Source organism: Lepisosteus oculatus, chromosome 7 (assembly GCF_040954835.1).
Source record: "Lepisosteus oculatus isolate fLepOcu1 chromosome 7, fLepOcu1.hap2, whole genome shotgun sequence".
Lineage (NCBI taxonomy): Eukaryota > Metazoa > Chordata > Actinopteri > Semionotiformes > Lepisosteidae > Lepisosteus > Lepisosteus oculatus.
In genome coordinates, this window is record NC_090702.1 from 31,292,392 (window position 1) to 31,312,192 (window position 19,801).

Consider the following 19,801-nt stretch of genomic DNA (forward strand, 5'->3'; position numbering starts at 1 on the left):
ATAAAGGAGTGAGAATGTGAACCATCAGGACTTTTAGGTTCAGAGCCTTGGGCACTACTCTAAACAAAACACTGCTCTTCGTTACTGTAACAACAGTAAACTAAATATTAATTTTAGAACAATAACACTTTCCTTAATTCAAATTACGTTGCATTCATTATGCAGACTTCACTTTTCATTAAAAACGCAGTGCCCTTACCCAAGTCCAATTGCAGTAGTCAGATATCAGAAATGCAAATTAGAATTGTACTGTATCATTAATTGGTGAATTAAATTGGATAATAATTGTATTAGTACTAAAACTAATTGCAACACCCATGAATGACCATGTCAAAAGCTGTTGAAAGAAATTAATTATATCTAATAAGGAAAATACACTGTTTTAAAAGGTTAAATAGAAGAAATGTTAAGACGTTCAGTAGAATTTGTTTTCCCTTTCATAGATGTGCCTCAATACGCTGTTTTTTGATATAATCAAAAATTACATTAAATTTCAGCTCTCTGGTACTTGTAACATATAATTTAGGTAATCCTTTTTTAGCTCCATATTGGTACAAACATTTGATCCTGCTTACACTTTATCATTAATCTTGAAATCCCTACAAATTTGATATGTGTATGAAACACTCGATGAAACCTAGGAATGTGTTTTTGTGCAATGTAAAGTAGAATAGATTGTAAAATAAATGATTAGGTGCTAGTTAGACTCAAAAATTAAAGTGACAGAGTGGATCAAGATCCGGAGAAGAGAATCCATTAGGTAAATAATAGTCAACAGATGCTTTTCTCAGGATAGTAATCCCAAGAGGACATCATTGTTTCTGTCTGGTTTCCACAGACAGAAGACCTCGTGTTGAGAGGAATGTATTCCATCCAGCTGGAGAAAAGAGAAAAAAAATGACTCTTATGCAGCCAAGTAAGTTAGCCCTGTATAAAATGGACTGCAACAGCTAATCTGCCAAATACTGTACAAACCTTCCATTTTATCTTGCTCAAATGGATAAAATATTTTTTTGTTCTAACATTGTATTAAGGGCCGATTTTGGACAAATTAGTTTAATTTGTATGGAGCTTTTATTCCTTGCTTACCAATAACTTATATTTTTCTTATGCTTTCAACTTACAGTACATAAAACTGGAAACATTCTTACAAGGAAAAATATTTTCAAGATAGGCCACCATCCATTTTGAGAACTAGAACTGGTCTTAATTTGACATTCAGCACCATTCCAAACAATAGGTCATTTATGATACCTTTTGTAAGTTTGTGTATTTCCCTTTTTTGCTGTTTTACAAAAAAATAATCACAAATTATAAAATTGTGATGCATAATATACAGCTTTCTTTGAAAGACATGGTGTCTTTTAAGAGGCAGTGCATAAGCACAAGAATTTAATATATTGTTGTGAAGGAAAGAAAAAACCCACAAAAAGCAGCAAGAATTAGTACAGGGAATACATAGAATATGGGAGAAGGGGAGGTTTAGATGTATGGAATGCAGTGAGAGGGACAGCACCAGTTCCTTCCCATTGAAATTCCCCTTACAATCAATACTTTCTTTTTACAAAAATGATCAGTCTTTTGAGATGCATGGAAAATATCTCCTATCACCTCTATTCTCTACCTAACGTAAACGTCATCTTGGTGTAGCTGAGAGTCTTTCCTTATCCAGCTGGCAAGGAACTGGAAACTTATATAAGTGAGTCTGACAGTAGACATAACATTAATTTCATACAGTACATGCTATACAGTATTTTCGTTTCTCATACAATGATCTCCTGACCCTAAGTACATGAAAATGCACAATGCACCATTAACTTCCTGACTTTGTTCCTCAGTACTGATACTTCTGGTTTTGCTTTTTACATAACTTCAAAGTAGCACTTGAATTTTACATTTTCTTTCATGTAGTTTTCAATTTTGTTTTTTCTACTTCACAGCATTTCAGGTGAGCCTTTTCTGTTGTTATGCTACAGGAGTTCAGTGATCTACAAGCGTATTCAAATAATTACGAAATTAAGACCTTATTTTCTTTTTATCTTTATCACGGAAAAGGATGGGAAAAAAGTTTTAAAAATATATTTAAATCAAATATTTTGCCCAAAATAGATAAAAAATGCATGACACTCTGGCTCCTCCTGCTGGTTGAAGGAAATTTTTCTTCTCTAGTAAAAGAAAAAAGGTGTCTTCAACCTGTGGCATTTTTAATCAAAGATAGAGATAGACTTTATTTATCCCGTAGGGAAGACTTTATTGATCCCATAGGGAAAGTGATGAAAAGGGATAAAACTGCATAATAACAGATGTTTTTTTTCTTCAAATAAAAAAAACAGAATACAAATTAGATTTTATTTTTTATTACACTGTTTTGTAACAGACTTGTGAAAACATCATCACCCTTCAGTGTCATAATCTAAACTTAAAATCATACAGTAAAACCACATTCAACAATATCTGAAAGTAAAAGATATAAATGCTGTTAAGATTCTTGCAATGAACTGCTCTAGTATCAAGTGTGCTCTGCCACTGGCATTTTTCAGTTTCATCCCCTTTATCGAATAAAAGCCATTGAGAAATTGAAACCTCTATTATCTCTATTAAAACCTCAGAAATTGGTGCAACATTAGGTAGCAAACAATAAATCTGAAAAGTAAATAATAGGCATGATTATGGCAGCATAACAATGGAGAACATTTTTGAATTATTTTGTTTTTGTGTTTTAACATTCCCCGAAGACAACAACATCACAGACAACAAAAGGATCCTTAGAAAGATGCTTCCTGAAAACTGAAAAAAAGGCCCTGTAAAATGCTTACTAGGTTGTTTAAACTGAGGGAAACATACAGTAAATGCCAAATTCTTTCATGGAGAAAGGAAAGTCAACAAAAGGTAAAAAGTTAAGATAAACAGTTTTGAAAATACTATTTTGTCCACCCTGAACAGAAGCATTCAAGCAATTAAGATAAGTATATCTAGTACAAACACATCGGGAACAAACTGCACAAATAGAAATCTTTTAAGAACTTTTTCAAAGTAGCAAAAAAAACTACTATAATAAAAATAAACTTCATAAATATCTTAAACCAATAACTACAATGAAAAAGTAGTAACACAAAAAGGGATTCATTAATATGAATGTATAAACATTACAATATCACAGTAGATCAACACATTGTTCTGCATTATTACTGTATACCAACAGTTACACATTAAGAGTTACCTTTCGGTTTCTGATGAAATAGAATTATTAAACAGAATTCAAGAACTGTTGAGCAGCTTTTTTATACAGTATTCGGAGAATAAATTATTTACACATTCATCTAAAAATATATTTTACTCATATAAATAAACATACAGTATATTAACAACTGTAAACAGTACTTCATTGACAGCCAAAGAGTAGGTTTCACTTTTTGGTGTGCATTATGTTTTAAATAATAAAAACTTATTTAATTATCTTTATGTAGGATATTAAGATGAAAACTAGGACAGCAGTGGCACATAAGTCAAACATATATTAACTTATTAAAACAAGGGCTTAACAATAAAAATGATTATACATCTGTGGATTTCTGAATAATTTTAGCTCTTTTAAACTTCTGAAAACAAAAAGTTAGAAAACTCCTTTTGTGTGTTTCATTTGACCAAATAACATTTTACTTTATTCTGACCCCTACTATTATGCAACAATAAAAACTTAAAGCCCCAAATCCCATGTGTTAAATATTGGCGATTTATGTACTCTTAAAAAGCTATAATTCATGTTTTTATAAAGTGACAGGCAACTAACACAACACCAATAAAACACCTAAAAATACATAGTTCAGGTGGGTAGCTGCGTCGGCATGCGTAGGCTGCAAAGGAACAAGTAATAGGTTTATTCCATGCTGAAAAAAAGAAGAAAGAGAACACAACGTTTCGGCCGTGAGCCTTCTTCAGGTGGAGCCTCACACCTGAAGAAGGCTCCACGGCCGAAACGTTGTGTTCTCTTTCTTCTTTTTTTCAGCATGGAATAAACCTATTACTTGTTCCTAAAAATACATATACTGACTTCAGAAAAAAACTAAGAATGACAAATAAATAGAGAAATAAATCACATCTGTCTACCTTGAAACAAATCAATCTACACCCTCATACTGATTCACTTACAATTTATTTAAGGACCTTCTATTCAAAGGGCAAACTCTTCTGCTTAATAGCATATTTCAGTCAAAAACATCACCACCAAAAATAATGTTTCAGTGTATTATGAGTTAATTTAACATTCAAGCAAAACTTTACGAAGTATTTCCTTACTATTGCATGTCCCCTCTAAAATTTAATTAACAGTTATGAGAGGACAGCCTTGTGTGACATTTGTTTTGAAATTGAATACAGGAGCAAAAGAAGAAGTCAGAAAACCAGAAATAGCAGAATTCAAATTAAGAGCATTGCACATTTAATTTCACACCTGGCAACCACAGACAAGACCACTATACAAACCACAGACAAAACCACTTCTTCAGAATGTTCTTCATTGCCTGCCTGTTGTTTTGGCCTTCCCCTGGTCTTCTACTTTTTTGATTGCTGCCTGAATCTTCACCTGATCTCCCAGGAGCTGATGGGGTTTTGTAGGATGCAGGTTTTCATCTAACTCCAGCAAAACTGGGACTCCAGTGGGTAATGTGACGTTGGCAATCTCATTGTCAGAGATCCCTGTTGAAAATGAGATATTTTACTAAAAAGTGTAGTTCTATATTAATTTCTATAAAAATCTTATTTAATACAGATTGAATTTCTAATTAGCTTTCAAAATATTACATTGTAAAACCTCTTCAAGTTGCATAATGTACCTTCAAGAACAAAAACATTACTTAAAGGCAAAAAAAAGTTCTATGCATAAGATGACATTTATCAGATATATCAGATATCCACCCTATGAACTACTGACATGCTCAATCCTTCTGTAGAAGCCTTAAAAAAACATAATTAATCTCTAGGTGCGAGGTGGGTGTTGGTCTCAGATTTACAGTATATGAGATTTACTGCCATATTTTCAGTCTAAATGTGTTGTAGAAGCACACACAATAATTTGTTTTATGCATTTGAATTAATACATTATACTGTTATAATATCACTTATTAATAGTATATTAATATCATGTCAAATCATAATTTCCCATTTGGTGAATTTCAAGGAGAGAAGTCTGACAAACCATAAAATGTAAGCACAACAGCTCTGCAGTGCTGGTGCATCTAGTTCTAAAAGGTCAAAGAGTATCATGTTACAGTTGCCCTACTGTAACACAAACTGACTGCCCTTTTTGTCAGGGTTGTGGATGCCACTATAAGGCCCATTTTATATCAAGCCCAGCACATTCACATTCTATTTTGTAAAATATACTTGAGGTCAACTTGATATTACATAAAAATCAATTAAATAAAAAGGTTGAACAATGTTTTCACCAACAAATCTAACTGTTTTGGTTTAAAAAAATCTAACTGTATAGCAGGTGGGTAGCTGCGTCAGCATGCATAGGCTGCAAAGGAACAAGTAAAGGTTTATTCCATGCTGAAAAGAGCAGAAAGAAAAAACAATGTTTCTTCCGTGAACCTGAAGAAGGCTCCATGGCCGAAATGTTGCGTTTTTTTTCGTCTCTTTTCAGCATGGAATGAACCTTTACTTGTTCCTTAATTGTAGTATAGTTCAATGTATATAAGAGTTGAGGTCTACAATCAATATAATATGCACTGTTTACATAAGGTGATATGTAAACCAAATGTACTATACTGAAATCTTGCGCAGATGAATAAATGCCATCACAGTATGATTTTGTAAAACCATACCTTAAGAAAGCAAATTGTTTACTGCAGAGTGACAACAGCTACTTAGGAAAGAGCAAGTACTTAAGACAATACTGAAACTTGACTGATGAGATAGTATAGCCTACTTTTATTCTCTGTCCCACATTTTGTTGAGGCTAGTGATTGATGTCATTGCATACATAAGGAAGCAAATGACACACCATGGCTCCTAAATATGAAGTGTGCACATATATTAGTATGCTCAAAAATGACAGCAGAGAACAGCACATCAATTGTTGATGAAAATGAGACTTTGAAGACAGATTGATGCAAGCACAGGTGGACTGCATACAGTCCTGCCATAATATTTAGACCAAGGAACACCCAATGCACCTGCCCAGATGTAGTGCTAGGAGGAGTGTAAAAAAAACAGAGAGGAGAGAAGTCACTGAAAAACTCTTTTTTTGTCATCTGGAAGTTTCTGGTAATGTGTCTAGCAGTTATACAGTAACTACTGTCTTCTGAGCCAACGTAAGACTATTGCAAAACAAGGAAATTGGTTTGTCTGTCTCACTAAAAAATTACTGTACATATTCTTTACAGGCAACAGTACTGTACAATGGAAAGCTTCACTACAGAAAAGCATCTGAACACCTTGTGGATATTATTCCCTACAACTGGAGCAATCTGAAAATCTTCAAATTACTGGATTTTGTTTTTACTATCAATAATGGATAAAACTATAGATCTTTGATTTTAATCGAATTGTTATTTTTCTATTCCAACCGTTCACATAAACACAAAAGAGCAAAATCTCCCAATGCACACAAACAGTACCTTCAAGGTGCTTCAGAAGAGCCCTGCAGCTGTTTCCATGGGCTGAGATTAAAACATTCTGGCCCTTCTTGACATGTGGTGCAATGACGTCATTCCAGTAGGGCAAGAGTCTTTCCAGAACTTCTTTCAGACTCTCAGTGCGAGGCAGCTCCTCCTTGGAGACATCACAGGTACTGTATCTACGGTCATTATAGATTTCAAAGAAGTAGGGGTGGGATTCATCGATGGGAGGCGGCATGACCCCATAGCTTCTCCTCCATATTTTCACCTGCTCTTCTCCATGATTCAAGGCCATTTCAGCTCTGTTCAACCCAATCAGTGCCCCATAGTGTCGCTCGTTAAGTCGCCAGGACTTGTGAACAGGGACCCATTCCTGTCCCATTGCTTCCATGAGTAGCCAGGCTGTCTGGATGGAGCGGCTCAGTATGGAAGTGAATATCAGGTCAAACTCAAACCCTAGCTCTTTCAGAAGCTTTCCGCAGTCCTGGGCCTCCTTGATTCCCTCTGGGCTCAGCTTCTGGTCTACCCAACTGCAAAAGCGGTTCTCCTTGTTCCAGGCACCCTCTCCATGCCTCAACAGAACCAGCCTGTACTTTGACATTGTGGCACACAATGACACCAAAGCCTGAACCGCTGGAGACTGTTTCCTTGTTAGTACGCTGCTTACAAAACAAATACAAAAACGTTAAAGCATGAATCTCTCTCAGCTAAGCAGTAAACATTTAATTATTTAAATTACATAGAACATAGGTTCTATATAGTTTGTATGTAATGACATTGAATTTATGCTCAATGAAAAAAATAAATAAAACGAAATCAATAATACAATATGAAATAACTAACCGCAGCTGGGACAGGTTTTGCAGCTAAAGTCGAAACGAAAGGCGCACAAGGTACAACACTTTAAGTAATTTCAAGTGCTTAGCATTCATATCCTGCAGAACCTTGGAATTAAAATAATTTCACTTTAAATAATACTATAATAGTAGTAAGTAGTAATCATGCCGGCAAAATACAGATCTCTCTGTGCACAAAGTCATACACTGCTGACATTTATCAATGAAACGAATTAAATGTAACACCTTAGATAGCGCAGCAGCTTGATATTGCCTACAGTACCTCTCTTATATTCAAATGAGTTAAACAGTGGGTATATTTTGTGACATTTATGGACTGCAGTCCATAAATGCATTCAGTTGAAATTAAATAAGAAAATATCTCATTTTACTTTTGAAACAACAGCCTTTTCTTAAAACAAATATAGCTCTGGATGATTTTTTTTGTAGATCAGCAAACTAATCTATGATACAGTATAGTCGCTGGCCTTTCCATTAAAGTCCGTTTCGGCGCGGTGCCACTAAAATCTACAAATAATAAGAAAGGGACACACCCAAAAAAACCTCTTATAGTTTCAAATTCTTTGTTATCGAACGAATTAAAATTCTAGTTCTGAAACGCGGTGACTCACCGAGGTGAATTTCCTTCTGTAATATATTTTTGTTTCGTTATAGCCGATAGCCCGCATCACATCAACAGCCTTCCCATCGTAGTCATTGACCCTGCAGTTATCCAATCCGGAGCTAGAGGCTCACCCTTTCGGAGGCGGGTCTTCGCTATAGTTGTTGTAATGTACTGTGGTGTGTGCACAGTCAGCAGCTTGCATCAGAATACCAGTAATGGGAAGTAAGGATTTAAAAGCAGAAGCAGATAGAGGGCGTTCTGAATACCTTAATTGCGTAAAGCCTTAGGAGACATTTTAAGTAAAGCATTATTAGTCTAATAGTAATAGCAAAGGCAATGTGCTCCTAGTTTGTTGATCTAGTGAGTTCTTTATCATTTTGAATTTTGTTTGCGTTATCATTAATACATTGTATTTATGTGAATTGAAATGTCATTTAGCTTAGGACTTTAAGATAAACACAGTATGTTTATGATATGAGAAAATAAGTATTAAAATAACATTCAAATTGTATTAGTCTATGCATACGCATACAGTGCATACGTCTCTTTTGTGCAATGTTTTCGTCTCAAGTGAAGAGATTTGTTTCTACTGTATATATGGGATGAATAGAAACTCATCTGTTTAAAAAGAGTTTTCATGTATACTCTTGGACGGTGAATATCGAACACAATATTAAGAAAATAAAAATGTTCATTTTTGCCGACTAAGAATTTTATTAAGTTATTTAAAATGTAAATCAAGTGTGGGTACCTTTAATCCTTAACTCAAGCAGGGTCCTTAGGTTTTCTTTCCACTTTGATTAATGTTATCAATAAGAACCATTTGCTCTTTTAAAAGCACTAGCAGAACTATTAGGACTCTCGATAACTAACTCGATAACTAAGATCTGCGAATAGACGGCTCAAATCCCTCCTAAGCAACGCCATCTGCAGTTCGAGATAATTACTGCACCTTAAACAGGCGATATTTATAATACTGGATGGAGCAAAACAGTACTGTATATACAGTACGATGGTTTGACTTTAGACTCCGTGTCTATTGGAACAATTAAAGTGACAAAAGCGCTGAGCACATTTAGATGGATTTGGATCACCGTTTTTATTAAGCGAAATATGAGACAATTAACATAATTCAGTTTCCTGCCTAGTCTTTAAAGCTAGATGCAGAACGTCTACAAGAAGTACAAAGACTGCATTAGTTTTGTAGATCATTGTAACTTAATTAGAATTAAATATCTCTTGTACTTTAGGAAAAAGTGCATACATAAAATTTATATTAATTAATAGTGCATTAATATCAATATTATTTTTATTGGAGTGGAAGGAGGGATGGGTTGGGTAGCTAAGTTTCAGAAATGTTAGCAATCCATGTACTGTAGTTCTCAGCAAAGTTGCCTTATTCTGAAGGTTTGGGACAATAGTTATTATTTTGCCTTATTTGCTCTGCTGTTTATGCCAAGACAGATTATAAAAGGAAGAGTTCTAATAATTAACTCAAGTTAAACCACTGTAAGTCACTGCTAAATCATTAAAACTATGATCAAAATCATTAAATATATGAATATATTGATTAAAATGTTATTATGTTCTGATTTGTAACAATATAATAAAGGTTTTGTGTAATATAATAAAGATTTACAATTTAAGGCTAGGAATCTTTACATCTCCTTTATGTTCTTCTTCATGTGCACAAGGTCCCACATTAAGAAATAGCCTAGCTTTTACAAATCTCAATACAATTTGAAACCAATTTGAAGCTGGTTACAACTCCTAAGGCCTTTTAACAAGTATATATGGTCATCTGGAGAATAACTAGAGACACTTCCCTTTGTTTTAAATTGAGATTTCTTAAATTACAATCTTAAATTTTGCAATCTGAAGCAGACAGGAGCAAACAGAATAGCCAGGGAACAGATCCACAGTAATTTCTTGGATATACAGTACATTGCTGCATACATATTGTCACAGGGGTATTTGTTTTTTCAGCAAAGAAGACTTTTCTTCTGTGTCAACACTCCAAAATAAACAGTTGCACCTGAAAAAGAAATGATATTAATATGATTAATCTTTTTGATAAACATTCTTAAACAAAGTGTTACTTGAAAGAGACCTACAGTATTCATAATAAGAAGGAAATAGTACTGTACATTTAAACTATGCATGCTGAAAAGTATATGTATTCAAAGTATTGAATGCAGGGCATCAGAGTAAAAAACACTAAAATAAGATTATTATTATCTGCTATTGGTTATAATTACCATTAATTTTATAGTATTGTGACAATAGGGTAAGTGGAGATAATGTGCTAACCTATTCAACTTGACAAACATCAGTGTACTGTTATATTAACTCAACCTGTTGTAATAATAATAATAATGAAACCTTTATTTTATATAGCAAACTTTAAAAGTTCAGTCTCAGAGTGCTTTACAGTAGGTGTTAAAAATGTTAAAATAAATGAAAACAGAAGGATTACTAATCTGCACTTATAAGAAACAGAAGTTGTCAGAAGTGAATCAGAAGATTTATTGTTATAAGAATAGGGAGAAGACAAAGACAATTATTAAGCAAAAGCCTTCCTTAAAACGAAGGTTTTTAGTCTAGATTTAAATACCCTCAGGGTAGGTGACTCTCTGATATCTCTGGGATATTCCAGATTTTTGGAACACACCAAGAGAAGGCTCTGTCACCCATAGAATGTAATCAAACCTGGGGATGTACAGAAGACCAGTCTCAGACAAGTGAAGGTTACAAGGTGGGGAGTAGGCAGGTGCCAATGAAATCCAAACACAGTGCTGCCCTCAGATAGGGTTAGTGTATTGTCTTTACATGGGAGGTTCCAAGAAGCATGGCCACAGTCTTGTTGCAGTTTCAGTGAAGTAAATATTGAGTTATCCAGAATATATTTTATCCAGATTACAGTATATGAAAGATTCTGTACAATTAGCGAATGTGGAGACAATTACTTCAGTATCTGGTTTAGGATGCACGTAGATTTGAGTATCATCAGCATAGAAGTGATAATTTAGACCACGTGATTTTAATATCTGCTGAACAGCTGGGGTTCCAGTATCAAGCCTTGGGGAACATCAGGTTTAACAAAGCCAACTTCAGAACTAAAACCCCCAAGAGAAACAAAGTGTCAAAAATCAATAAGATTAAAGTTGAACCATTTTAGAGAAATGTCAGAATGTCTAAACACAGACTAAATACAGGAGAGTATTGGATATTGTCAATCTGGGTTCTAAAAAAAACTCTTTAAAGGGTTTTGCAAAGTTGGGATGAGGCAAGTAGTGAAGTGGGACAATTAGACTTTAGTGATGGTGGAGAACAGGTATCCAAAATTGTTTTTGTGTTTCTCAATCGTATGGGAGAACTATCTGGAACTAGCACATTCCACTGCAACCTTGTATTAAGTCAAGTACATATTCCAAGACTGAAGTGTACATTCACACAGGAGACTGCCTTCATTCAACACAACAGGCCAGTATGCAATGGGGCATAGCAAGTATAGGAGATGTATAGAGTTTTTTGAAGGACCTAAGGTATCAAGAGTAGTTAATGAGAGCTATTAAAGGTTGGGACCTTGTCATCCAGAGTATCAGAGGTAGGAAAGCAAGACAATGAAGAGAGAATAGATTCAGCAAACCTACAGTAGTCAACTGATCTGCAGTTGCGAATACATATGGAACATAAAGTTGGAGAGTATGAGACAAGGAATTCTACATCAAAGAGAACACCCAAGACCTACAATAGTTCAGAGTGTGACCTTTTTTCTTGAGTAGGATTTAAAACAAGCTGTGTGAGACTAAAGCATTCCAACAAAGCAAGAAAATCCTTAACTAAACTGGAATACTGTGAATCAATGTGGATATTAAAATCACCCATAATAAGCATCTTTTTAAATCTGAAACATAGCAGAGATAGTAAATCAGCAAACGTCAGAAAACTCACTTTAAAAAGCATCAATATGGTTGGGGGGCCTGTAAACTGTAACAGTGATTATAGACCGAGGAACAGAGACGTTTAAAACAAGGCACTCAGAAGTAGAGAAATGAAAATAACAAATAACAATCAGACCCCCACCTCAGCCAGAGAGGAGAGATTGTTAAAAAAAACTTTACCCTTGAGGAATAATCTGGTTAAACAATAAATCCAATATCCCCAATTTATATTGTTTAATACATTCCTAGACACCAGGTGTTACATGAATAAAAATTCCACATAGGTGTGTGGAATATTGTAAGATTTCCTATTTTGCTTTGTGTTGGCTTACCTTGTATCATTTACTGAGCATCAAACAGCATCAAACAGCTTTTTTCTTCCCTCCATTCCAGACATAGCTTCCACATTCTTACGCCAGTCGGTCACTTCCTTATCCTGTTGTAAAGAGAAGTTCAATACAGGAGCTCAATAAGTACTGTAATAGTAACAACGTAATCTTCATTTTAAAAAACCTTCCCCCAGGTATCGTAAGACTTTAAGTGAAAGTATTATGTGAAGAATATTATTTTATTGTTCTTCAAAAATCCTCTGTCTTCACCTGCAAAATAATCACATGATCTCATGTTACCACCTCCAGGCTTTATTGAAGGTCATACAACTGTAACGAACCCGGGACTCCCGCGTCTCTCTGCAGTGACCCAGCCCCGTGAGCTAAAGAGAGATCTAAAGAGAGCTAAAGGGAGTCCCGGGTTCGAGCCCCCGACGGTGGGGGGCCGACCTAATGCGGCAAGGGCGCCCGCCAGAGCCCCCGTTGCGTTACACAACAATGTGACAATAGACCACCTGTTTTTTTCATATACTATTTTCTAATAGACTGAAGAAGGTTAAATAATAGGATTCATCAGTTCATAGACATTGCCTTAATTACACATACTGTACATGTGTCTGCATTGCTCTCAATGTTTATAGTATAGTGGTCCTTCTAGGCATTTTATCCACGTTTGCTCAAATCATACACATCACATGATGACGGCAACCCATGAGGATGGGCTGAAAAACCAAGTAGCAAAGGAAACCTTTTTTATACAGTACCATTCCAATAATACCATACCTTTTAGTCCTCTAATTCAAGAGAAGCTGTTAGGTCAGCTATTTAATTAAAGACTTTTGTAATCCTTTCTCTCCATTCAGAAATCTGTCTGCAGTTAAAATACTGGAAGTACAGAAAAACCACAGTATTCACAAGGGTTAGGTGATCTGTGGATCTGTGAGACAAAGATGCGATAGTGGATGCCCACATTACACTCCAACTGCACTAATAATTAGAAGAAGTTTCATCAGGTTAAGATGAGATAAAATTCTGGAAAGGCATTTCTATATATTCCTGATATGATTTAATTAAAAAAATGGACAGTCTACTGAATACACAATTGTTCTTGTAGGATTATACATTATTAGAAAGATTTTATTAAGATTTACAGGTGTTCCTGTAATTCTGGTATGTTTTCTTTCTGTCTAATTCTGACAGATAATATATTTAAAAAACACAAAAATTTAGCACATTTTACAAATCCATCTGTCAATTCTCAGATTAACTTTACCTTAGTTTCTTCTTCCTTTTTCACTGATTTTAGGTTGGCTCTGAGATCCATTGAACCCTTGTGTTTGGACCCAAGGAGAGCCCCTAGCATAGCATCAGCTGATATCCGCACTCTGCGCAGGTTGGGGCGTTTGAATTTACCCTTCAGGTCTAGTATTTTCTGAGAGAGGCCTTCAATCTAGCCAGAGAAACAAGTAAAAATACAGATCAAGTAACTCATATGGTTTGTATGTTAAAGAATGAAGGATCCTAAATATTGGATTGTTTATATTTATATTTATGTACTGATGGAAAAAAGAAAAGCAACATTCTTTGAAATGAGAATACTATAGTTATAGCTTATGTACTTTCACAAAAACTTGTCAATTTGTTTTAATACTATAATACTATAGTTATAGCTTATGTACTTTCACAAAAAACTTGTCAATTTGTTTTAAGCCCTCTGACTAGTAATACAGCTTGTTCAAGGAGGCAATGCAACTTGCCAATCAAACAAAAGCTCATAAGGTGCACTTTTACCCAACGAGTTCCAGGTGGAACAATGATCAGATCATCTTTAAATAGGCTTAATTCAAAGCTTAGGTCACTTCAAGAAAAAGGCCACACTTAGCCAGTTTTCTGTGCATTCCATAATGCCTCAAATATCACCAGAAGCAAAGGAGAGGGCCATTGACATGCTGCAGGCAAGCTTGTCATGTGCCAACTTTGCCAGACACTATGGAGTAAACCGCTCCACCGTGTTCTGACTGCAGAGAAGGTTTCAGGACAGATGACAGTCCAAGATCCGGTCGCCCTCGAGTGACCACACCAGAGCAGGACTGACACATCAGACTGGTCCATCTGAGAGATCATTTCAGATCTGCTGAAACTGCCAGCAGACACAACGCCTGCATCAGTGACAGGACAGTGAGGCTCCATGCTGCTGGTCTTAGAGCAAGGCAACCTGTCAGTGGCCCTCTGCTGACACCTCCTAGACGTCACACCTGATTGGCTTGGGCCAGACAGAGGCTGCGATGGACTCATCAGCATTGTCATCAGGTCCTCTTCATGAATGAGTCACTCTTTAGCCTGTTCCAGGCAGACGGGAGGGCCAGAGTGTGGAGGAGGAGGTGTTGCGTTTCTTTTTTCCATCAGTATATATCAGATCCTTAAACCTCTACAATCCACACAGTGGTATTTTTAACATTTTAGGCTGTACTGCCAATTAAGAAGTAAAACATCTCTTTTACTTCTGAGTAGCACCCTGAAATATTCAATACTTTTCTGAATTAAAAATGACCAGACAGTAGATTCTGAAAAGAGCCCAGAGAAATTCACAGTTAAATCTGAAACATCTGGTTATACTGTATATTTAGTCACACTGACTTACAAAGATCAGTGAACGCTTGGGATATTTTCTGCTTATAAATGTATTCTAATGATTAAGGGAAATAGTCACATTCTACTTTTCAGTTTTTACAAATTAAAATTAAAATACCTCCTTGTCAGTTTTGGCCACTTTAACTTCAATATCATAACGCTCTTCATCTATACCATCAATCTTCTGGTGCAGCTGTTTACACAGGTCCTGTGAAAAGGAATATACTATAAGAAACACCTATACAACACAGCTGTAAGGTTAAGATGAGAGGAATGGTAAATAAATAACATTATTGTTGGTCTTTGGTTTTATTATTTCTTCCTTTCTAAATTTACTTATAGTTTAGTTGTACAGTAATTTACACGTGCAAGAAAGATTATATTTAAGACCGCCTATACAGTACTTTACTTTATATTTGTACCAATATAGCCAGCATTTGACATATGACACCACAAATTTCGATTTATATATTTAAATCAATATAAAAGTATAAAGATATGGTAGCAAAGTTTTTAATTGCTTTAATACCTGTAGTTCCTGAACAGACAACCCCGACAACGTAAGAGGAGGAACACGTTCAGCAAGAATCCTTTCCCGTTCTGTTTCCCTGTCTTTTTTTTCTTTATCTATCATTGTTATGGCTTTCTCAAGCATTTTTGTCTGTGGAAAAGAATAAGAATATCTGTACAAAACCATACAAACGTCTAAAAACAGACTATTCTTTACAAAGAATTTACAGTACACTTTCTACAGTATATCACTCATACAGTATACTGCATAAGAACTAAAAGTTATGTAGGGAAACATAATTTACGTATACTGTTCATTATGTATACAATTTAATTTAAAAAGTTGCACACGTGCTGTTATTACAGAAATAAAATTGCAATATATGAGACTATAAATTGGTTTTCATGCGCTTCTCCTTTTCAGCTTCATGTCTACTTGAACATAATTCAGTGATTAACCTACCTTTAAGAACAGCCTCCGAGATGCAGGGATTTTAGCTTTTTTCTGACATGTGGGAGAAAGAAGAGAAGATACCTTTGGGGCTCATTGTTAAATCAAATTTAACAACCCCTCATTAATGGATCTGGCTACTGACAAATTATTTGTTGAACTTTTTTGAGGCTTTTAATAACAATGTCAAGTCATGCAGGGAAATAAAATGTATGGATACTGTATATCAATGTAATAAGAAGGAGGGGGCACTCTTGCATGCTTTCCCTTTGTTATATTTGGATTGAGTTTCTGGTTAGGGAGGAGAATACAAAAATGCAGAATATACAAAGCCTGGAGCAAGGGGCATCAAGAGCAAAACGTAACAATAGATGTCGTTATTGACTTTATTCATATTCATTTGTTTGTATTTATTATTTTAAATGTAATTTAACTTTTTGTAGATCTAATAATTTCCATTCTAATATGAGCTATTGTAATAACCTTGGAAATATTAGTACGCAGGAGATCAAAGACAAACCACTTCTTTAGAAGTAAAAACCGTACATCGCTCTAATTCTACAATTATTGCTCCCTTTGTGTAAGATGCTCTTTAATTTTTCATATCTAACCATTTTGACTTTCAGTTTTATATACATGAATTGCTATTCATTTCTGTACTTGAAAAGATTTTAATGCAAGAGGAAATATATATTTGTATGTCTTTAGTCAATTTTTGGTTATCTTTCCAGTCACCTTTTTGCAACTAAATTCTAAATGAAATACTCAGCGTTTTTGCAATTTTCTATAGGGTTATAATCTGAGACATTGATGAGAACCAAGCAATCCTTCAGAAAACTTTCTCTCACAGTGTTGATGCCTCTAAATTTAAACACAGGAAAGGGTAAACTGGTTTTTCCAATATTCCATTCAGTCTTTTGTATGTTAAATGTCTTCCTTGCAAGCTTTTTAAGACATAGTAAGTACAGACACAAACCAAAGACATGCAATACTAGTCATGATTTTCCTTTGAATATGTCATCTTATAAAGATCTCATGAAGAAACCATAATGACCCACCTGTCCTCTGTTCCACAATTGAAAGATAAAAAGGACAAGAAAGAATGAATTAATATGCATGTCATTGTTTTGAAATAAATAATAGAAAGTATAACAAATAACAAAAAACTCACCCTTCAGACATGGCAGCGGTGGTTTCTTGACACTAAAAGAAAGTCTTCCAAAATAAAATATATACAAAAATATTTTAAAAGCACGTGTACAGTATTTATTCAAAGGAACAAGTAAAAGGTTTATTCTATGTTGAAAAGAGAAGAAAGGAAATACAACTTTTCGGGTGTGGAGCCTTCTTCGGGTGTGAGGAAAGCAGAAGTGAATATACAGTATGTCCGTAAGAAAGGATACAAATGAGAGCATGCCATTCAAGCCTTCTAAGATGTTTAACATCTTGTTCCATATGTCCTCAAACTTTCGTATAAAGAAGTACCTACAGGTCTCAGTTTTAATACACTTCCACAAAGTTTCCACTTGTGTTCTCTGGTTTGCATTTCACAGTTAATCTGAAGTTCACTGAATTGACTTTGCCAGTGGCTTTGAGGATTTTGAATACTTATACCAGGTCTTCCACCTAGTCTTTTCTGTTCAAGACTTAAAAGGTTCAATGCTACAAGTACAAGATGCACTTAAAATAAGCAAAACCCCAGAGCCTAATTGTATTCTACCAATTTTTTTAAGAAAGTTAGAGATACAACAAATTCATTCAAAAGTCAGTCAAGACATGGTAATTGGCATGGATAGTAACATTTGCTAACAGTTTGTAGTATCCATCAATAAAATGTGTTGATGCCTCTAAATTTTAAACTGAACAAACTGACAAACTGAACAAAGTACACGTAGATCCAATAAATGTTTTTCAATTATTATTTCAATTATGTGTAAGGTTATGTAAACAATAATTAGAAGTAAACTAGAAGATCATCTACAGCATATGGAAATAAAGTCCTAAGGGATATTCAAGATGGCTTTAGAAAAGATGTATTACTTAAATGGGAAATGCAGTCCCAATTTGTCATTGAATACTGAATATAGTAGAATATATTTTTACATTTTAAATATAATCTAAAATAATATCAAAGAAATATCAAAAGAATAATATCAGATTCAATTTGTATATTCCATTCTAGTAACAAAATGTCAAATGTTTTATAGACAAAATATTTGCCTATCTGTTTTATTTATTATTTGATCTGAATTAAAATCTTAATACATACAGTATGCTGCAAAAGCTTTTAAATATTAACAATGTTAAGATCTGAAATTTTCAGGTGTCTAAATTGTATTGTCTACTCTTTCCTGGTTTTGTTTTGTCTGTTATGCTGTTATTTTCAATACTTTCAATAAAATTAAAACTAAATTAAACTTTAAAATAAAACTAAAAGCAGACACTCTTTTCATATTTTAAAGGCAAATTTGCTGTCATTCTCAACTACCAGGCTTTAAGGAGTGCAATACATTTAAGAGAAAATAACCAAAGTCTTTATATTAACTCAAGAGAAGTGACAAGGTATTACAGTGCATATTTACAACTAACATTATACTTTTAAATTTATTAATTTCCAAATTAGTATGTCTTTTCAAATTTGACAGTGTTTCAATTTGACTAATTCCAATTCTAGACTTAAATGTAAAAAATACATATAGTAGCGGAACAATTGCATTTAGTATCTTTAAATTATATACTGTATAATATTAAATATACTGTTACTTATATATACAGTATACCATTCAGTTTACCATTTACAGTCCCATCAGTTATAGCAATTGTCATAACTTACCCTTTTGGTAATCAACAGGCAAATGAGTGAACCTGTGGTTGTGAATGTAGAGAAGGAAAAACTGTCAAATTTATGGTTTCTACCCCTCATGTGAATGGTTCACTAAAATAGAACACTGCCTACGCCACGCTTCTGGCATTAAGTAAATAGTATCCAAACAGCGTTATGCTCTCTCTCCTTCATGTTCTTGACCCTGTGATTCAGCCATTTGGGTTTCCTTAAATGGGAACAAGGACTGGGATGAACTGGACCAGTGAGAGGACCAACCATATCCTAATGTCCAAGATGGTAAAACACTCTTATAAATGTTTACAGTCATACTAAAAAAAAGTTTTGGTGAAATAAGTTAAACATGTTAAAAAATTAACAGACAGGGTCAATCATGTCAGACTAAACCACAATAAATATGAGGTATAACCTAGGTAAAATCTTAGAAGAAATGAAAAACAAAACACTATACAATTTGCCAAGTAAACCCCCCATTACAGATGTGTATACATTGCACTAAAAAACAGATTTGCACAGCATAGCAAAGAATAATATGTAGAAATAAAAAACAACTGAAGCGTGCATATTAAACTAATATTATATGGTTTCTTGAAAGGAAATATGTGTATACATCTCTTTATTTTGGGAGCAATAAAGCAAAATATAGTCATGTCTTCAGGACAGGTAATAAAGAAGATTTAATTTTTAAGTTTTGTATTCATTGATAAACAAAGTGGGCTATATGAAAACATAAGAGATTTTTTTCTCTATATTTGTAGATTAGTACAAAATTATTCTACAAATTATTCTCCAGGAGTGTTAGGAGAATAACCAAATTTTCAAATGACTGGCTATATTGTCCAGCAGATAATTTCCAAACACAATTAAAAATATTCTGTCCTGTGTCCATATTAAGGAATCAGTCCTTAATAACATACTATAGTTTGTGTAGGTTCCCAGTTTAACTTTACTTCTGTTGTGCCTTTTTTACACTTTATTACTTATTTACAGTATTATTTTCTACCAGATATATA

General features: G+C 34.3%; 2 protein-coding genes across 3 annotated transcripts; both read right to left on the reverse strand.

Moving 5' to 3' along the window:
• Positions 1–3,987: 3,987 nt before the first annotated feature.
• bpgm (2,3-bisphosphoglycerate mutase) lies at positions 3,988–8,250 on the reverse strand. 2 transcript variants are annotated; one of them, XM_015338955.2, is made up of 3 exons: positions 8,089–8,250; positions 6,621–7,282; positions 3,988–4,695 (listed from the first exon to the last, which is right to left on the reverse strand). In XM_015338955.2, the coding sequence occupies exons 2-3, from the start codon at positions 7,219–7,221 to the stop codon at positions 4,514–4,516; spliced, it is 783 nt and encodes a 260-aa protein (XP_015194441.1). In that variant the 5' UTR covers positions 7,222–7,282; positions 8,089–8,250; the 3' UTR covers positions 3,988–4,513. The 2 variants fall into 2 exon arrangements, with proteins under 2 accessions (XP_015194441.1, XP_006642959.1); XM_006642896.3 differs by having other exon boundaries at positions 6,621–7,279; positions 8,089–8,248.
• A 911-nt stretch (positions 8,251–9,161) lies between these two features.
• LOC102688213 (troponin I, fast skeletal muscle-like) lies at positions 9,162–16,299 on the reverse strand. Its single transcript, XM_015338951.2, has 6 exons — positions 15,959–16,299; positions 15,515–15,646; positions 15,104–15,193; positions 13,628–13,804; positions 12,358–12,461; positions 9,162–10,116 (listed from the first exon to the last, which is right to left on the reverse strand). The coding sequence occupies exons 2-5, from the start codon at positions 15,638–15,640 to the stop codon at positions 12,378–12,380; spliced, it is 477 nt and encodes a 158-aa protein (XP_015194437.2). The 5' UTR covers positions 15,641–15,646; positions 15,959–16,299; the 3' UTR covers positions 9,162–10,116; positions 12,358–12,377.
• Positions 16,300–19,801: the final 3,502 nt, after the last annotated feature.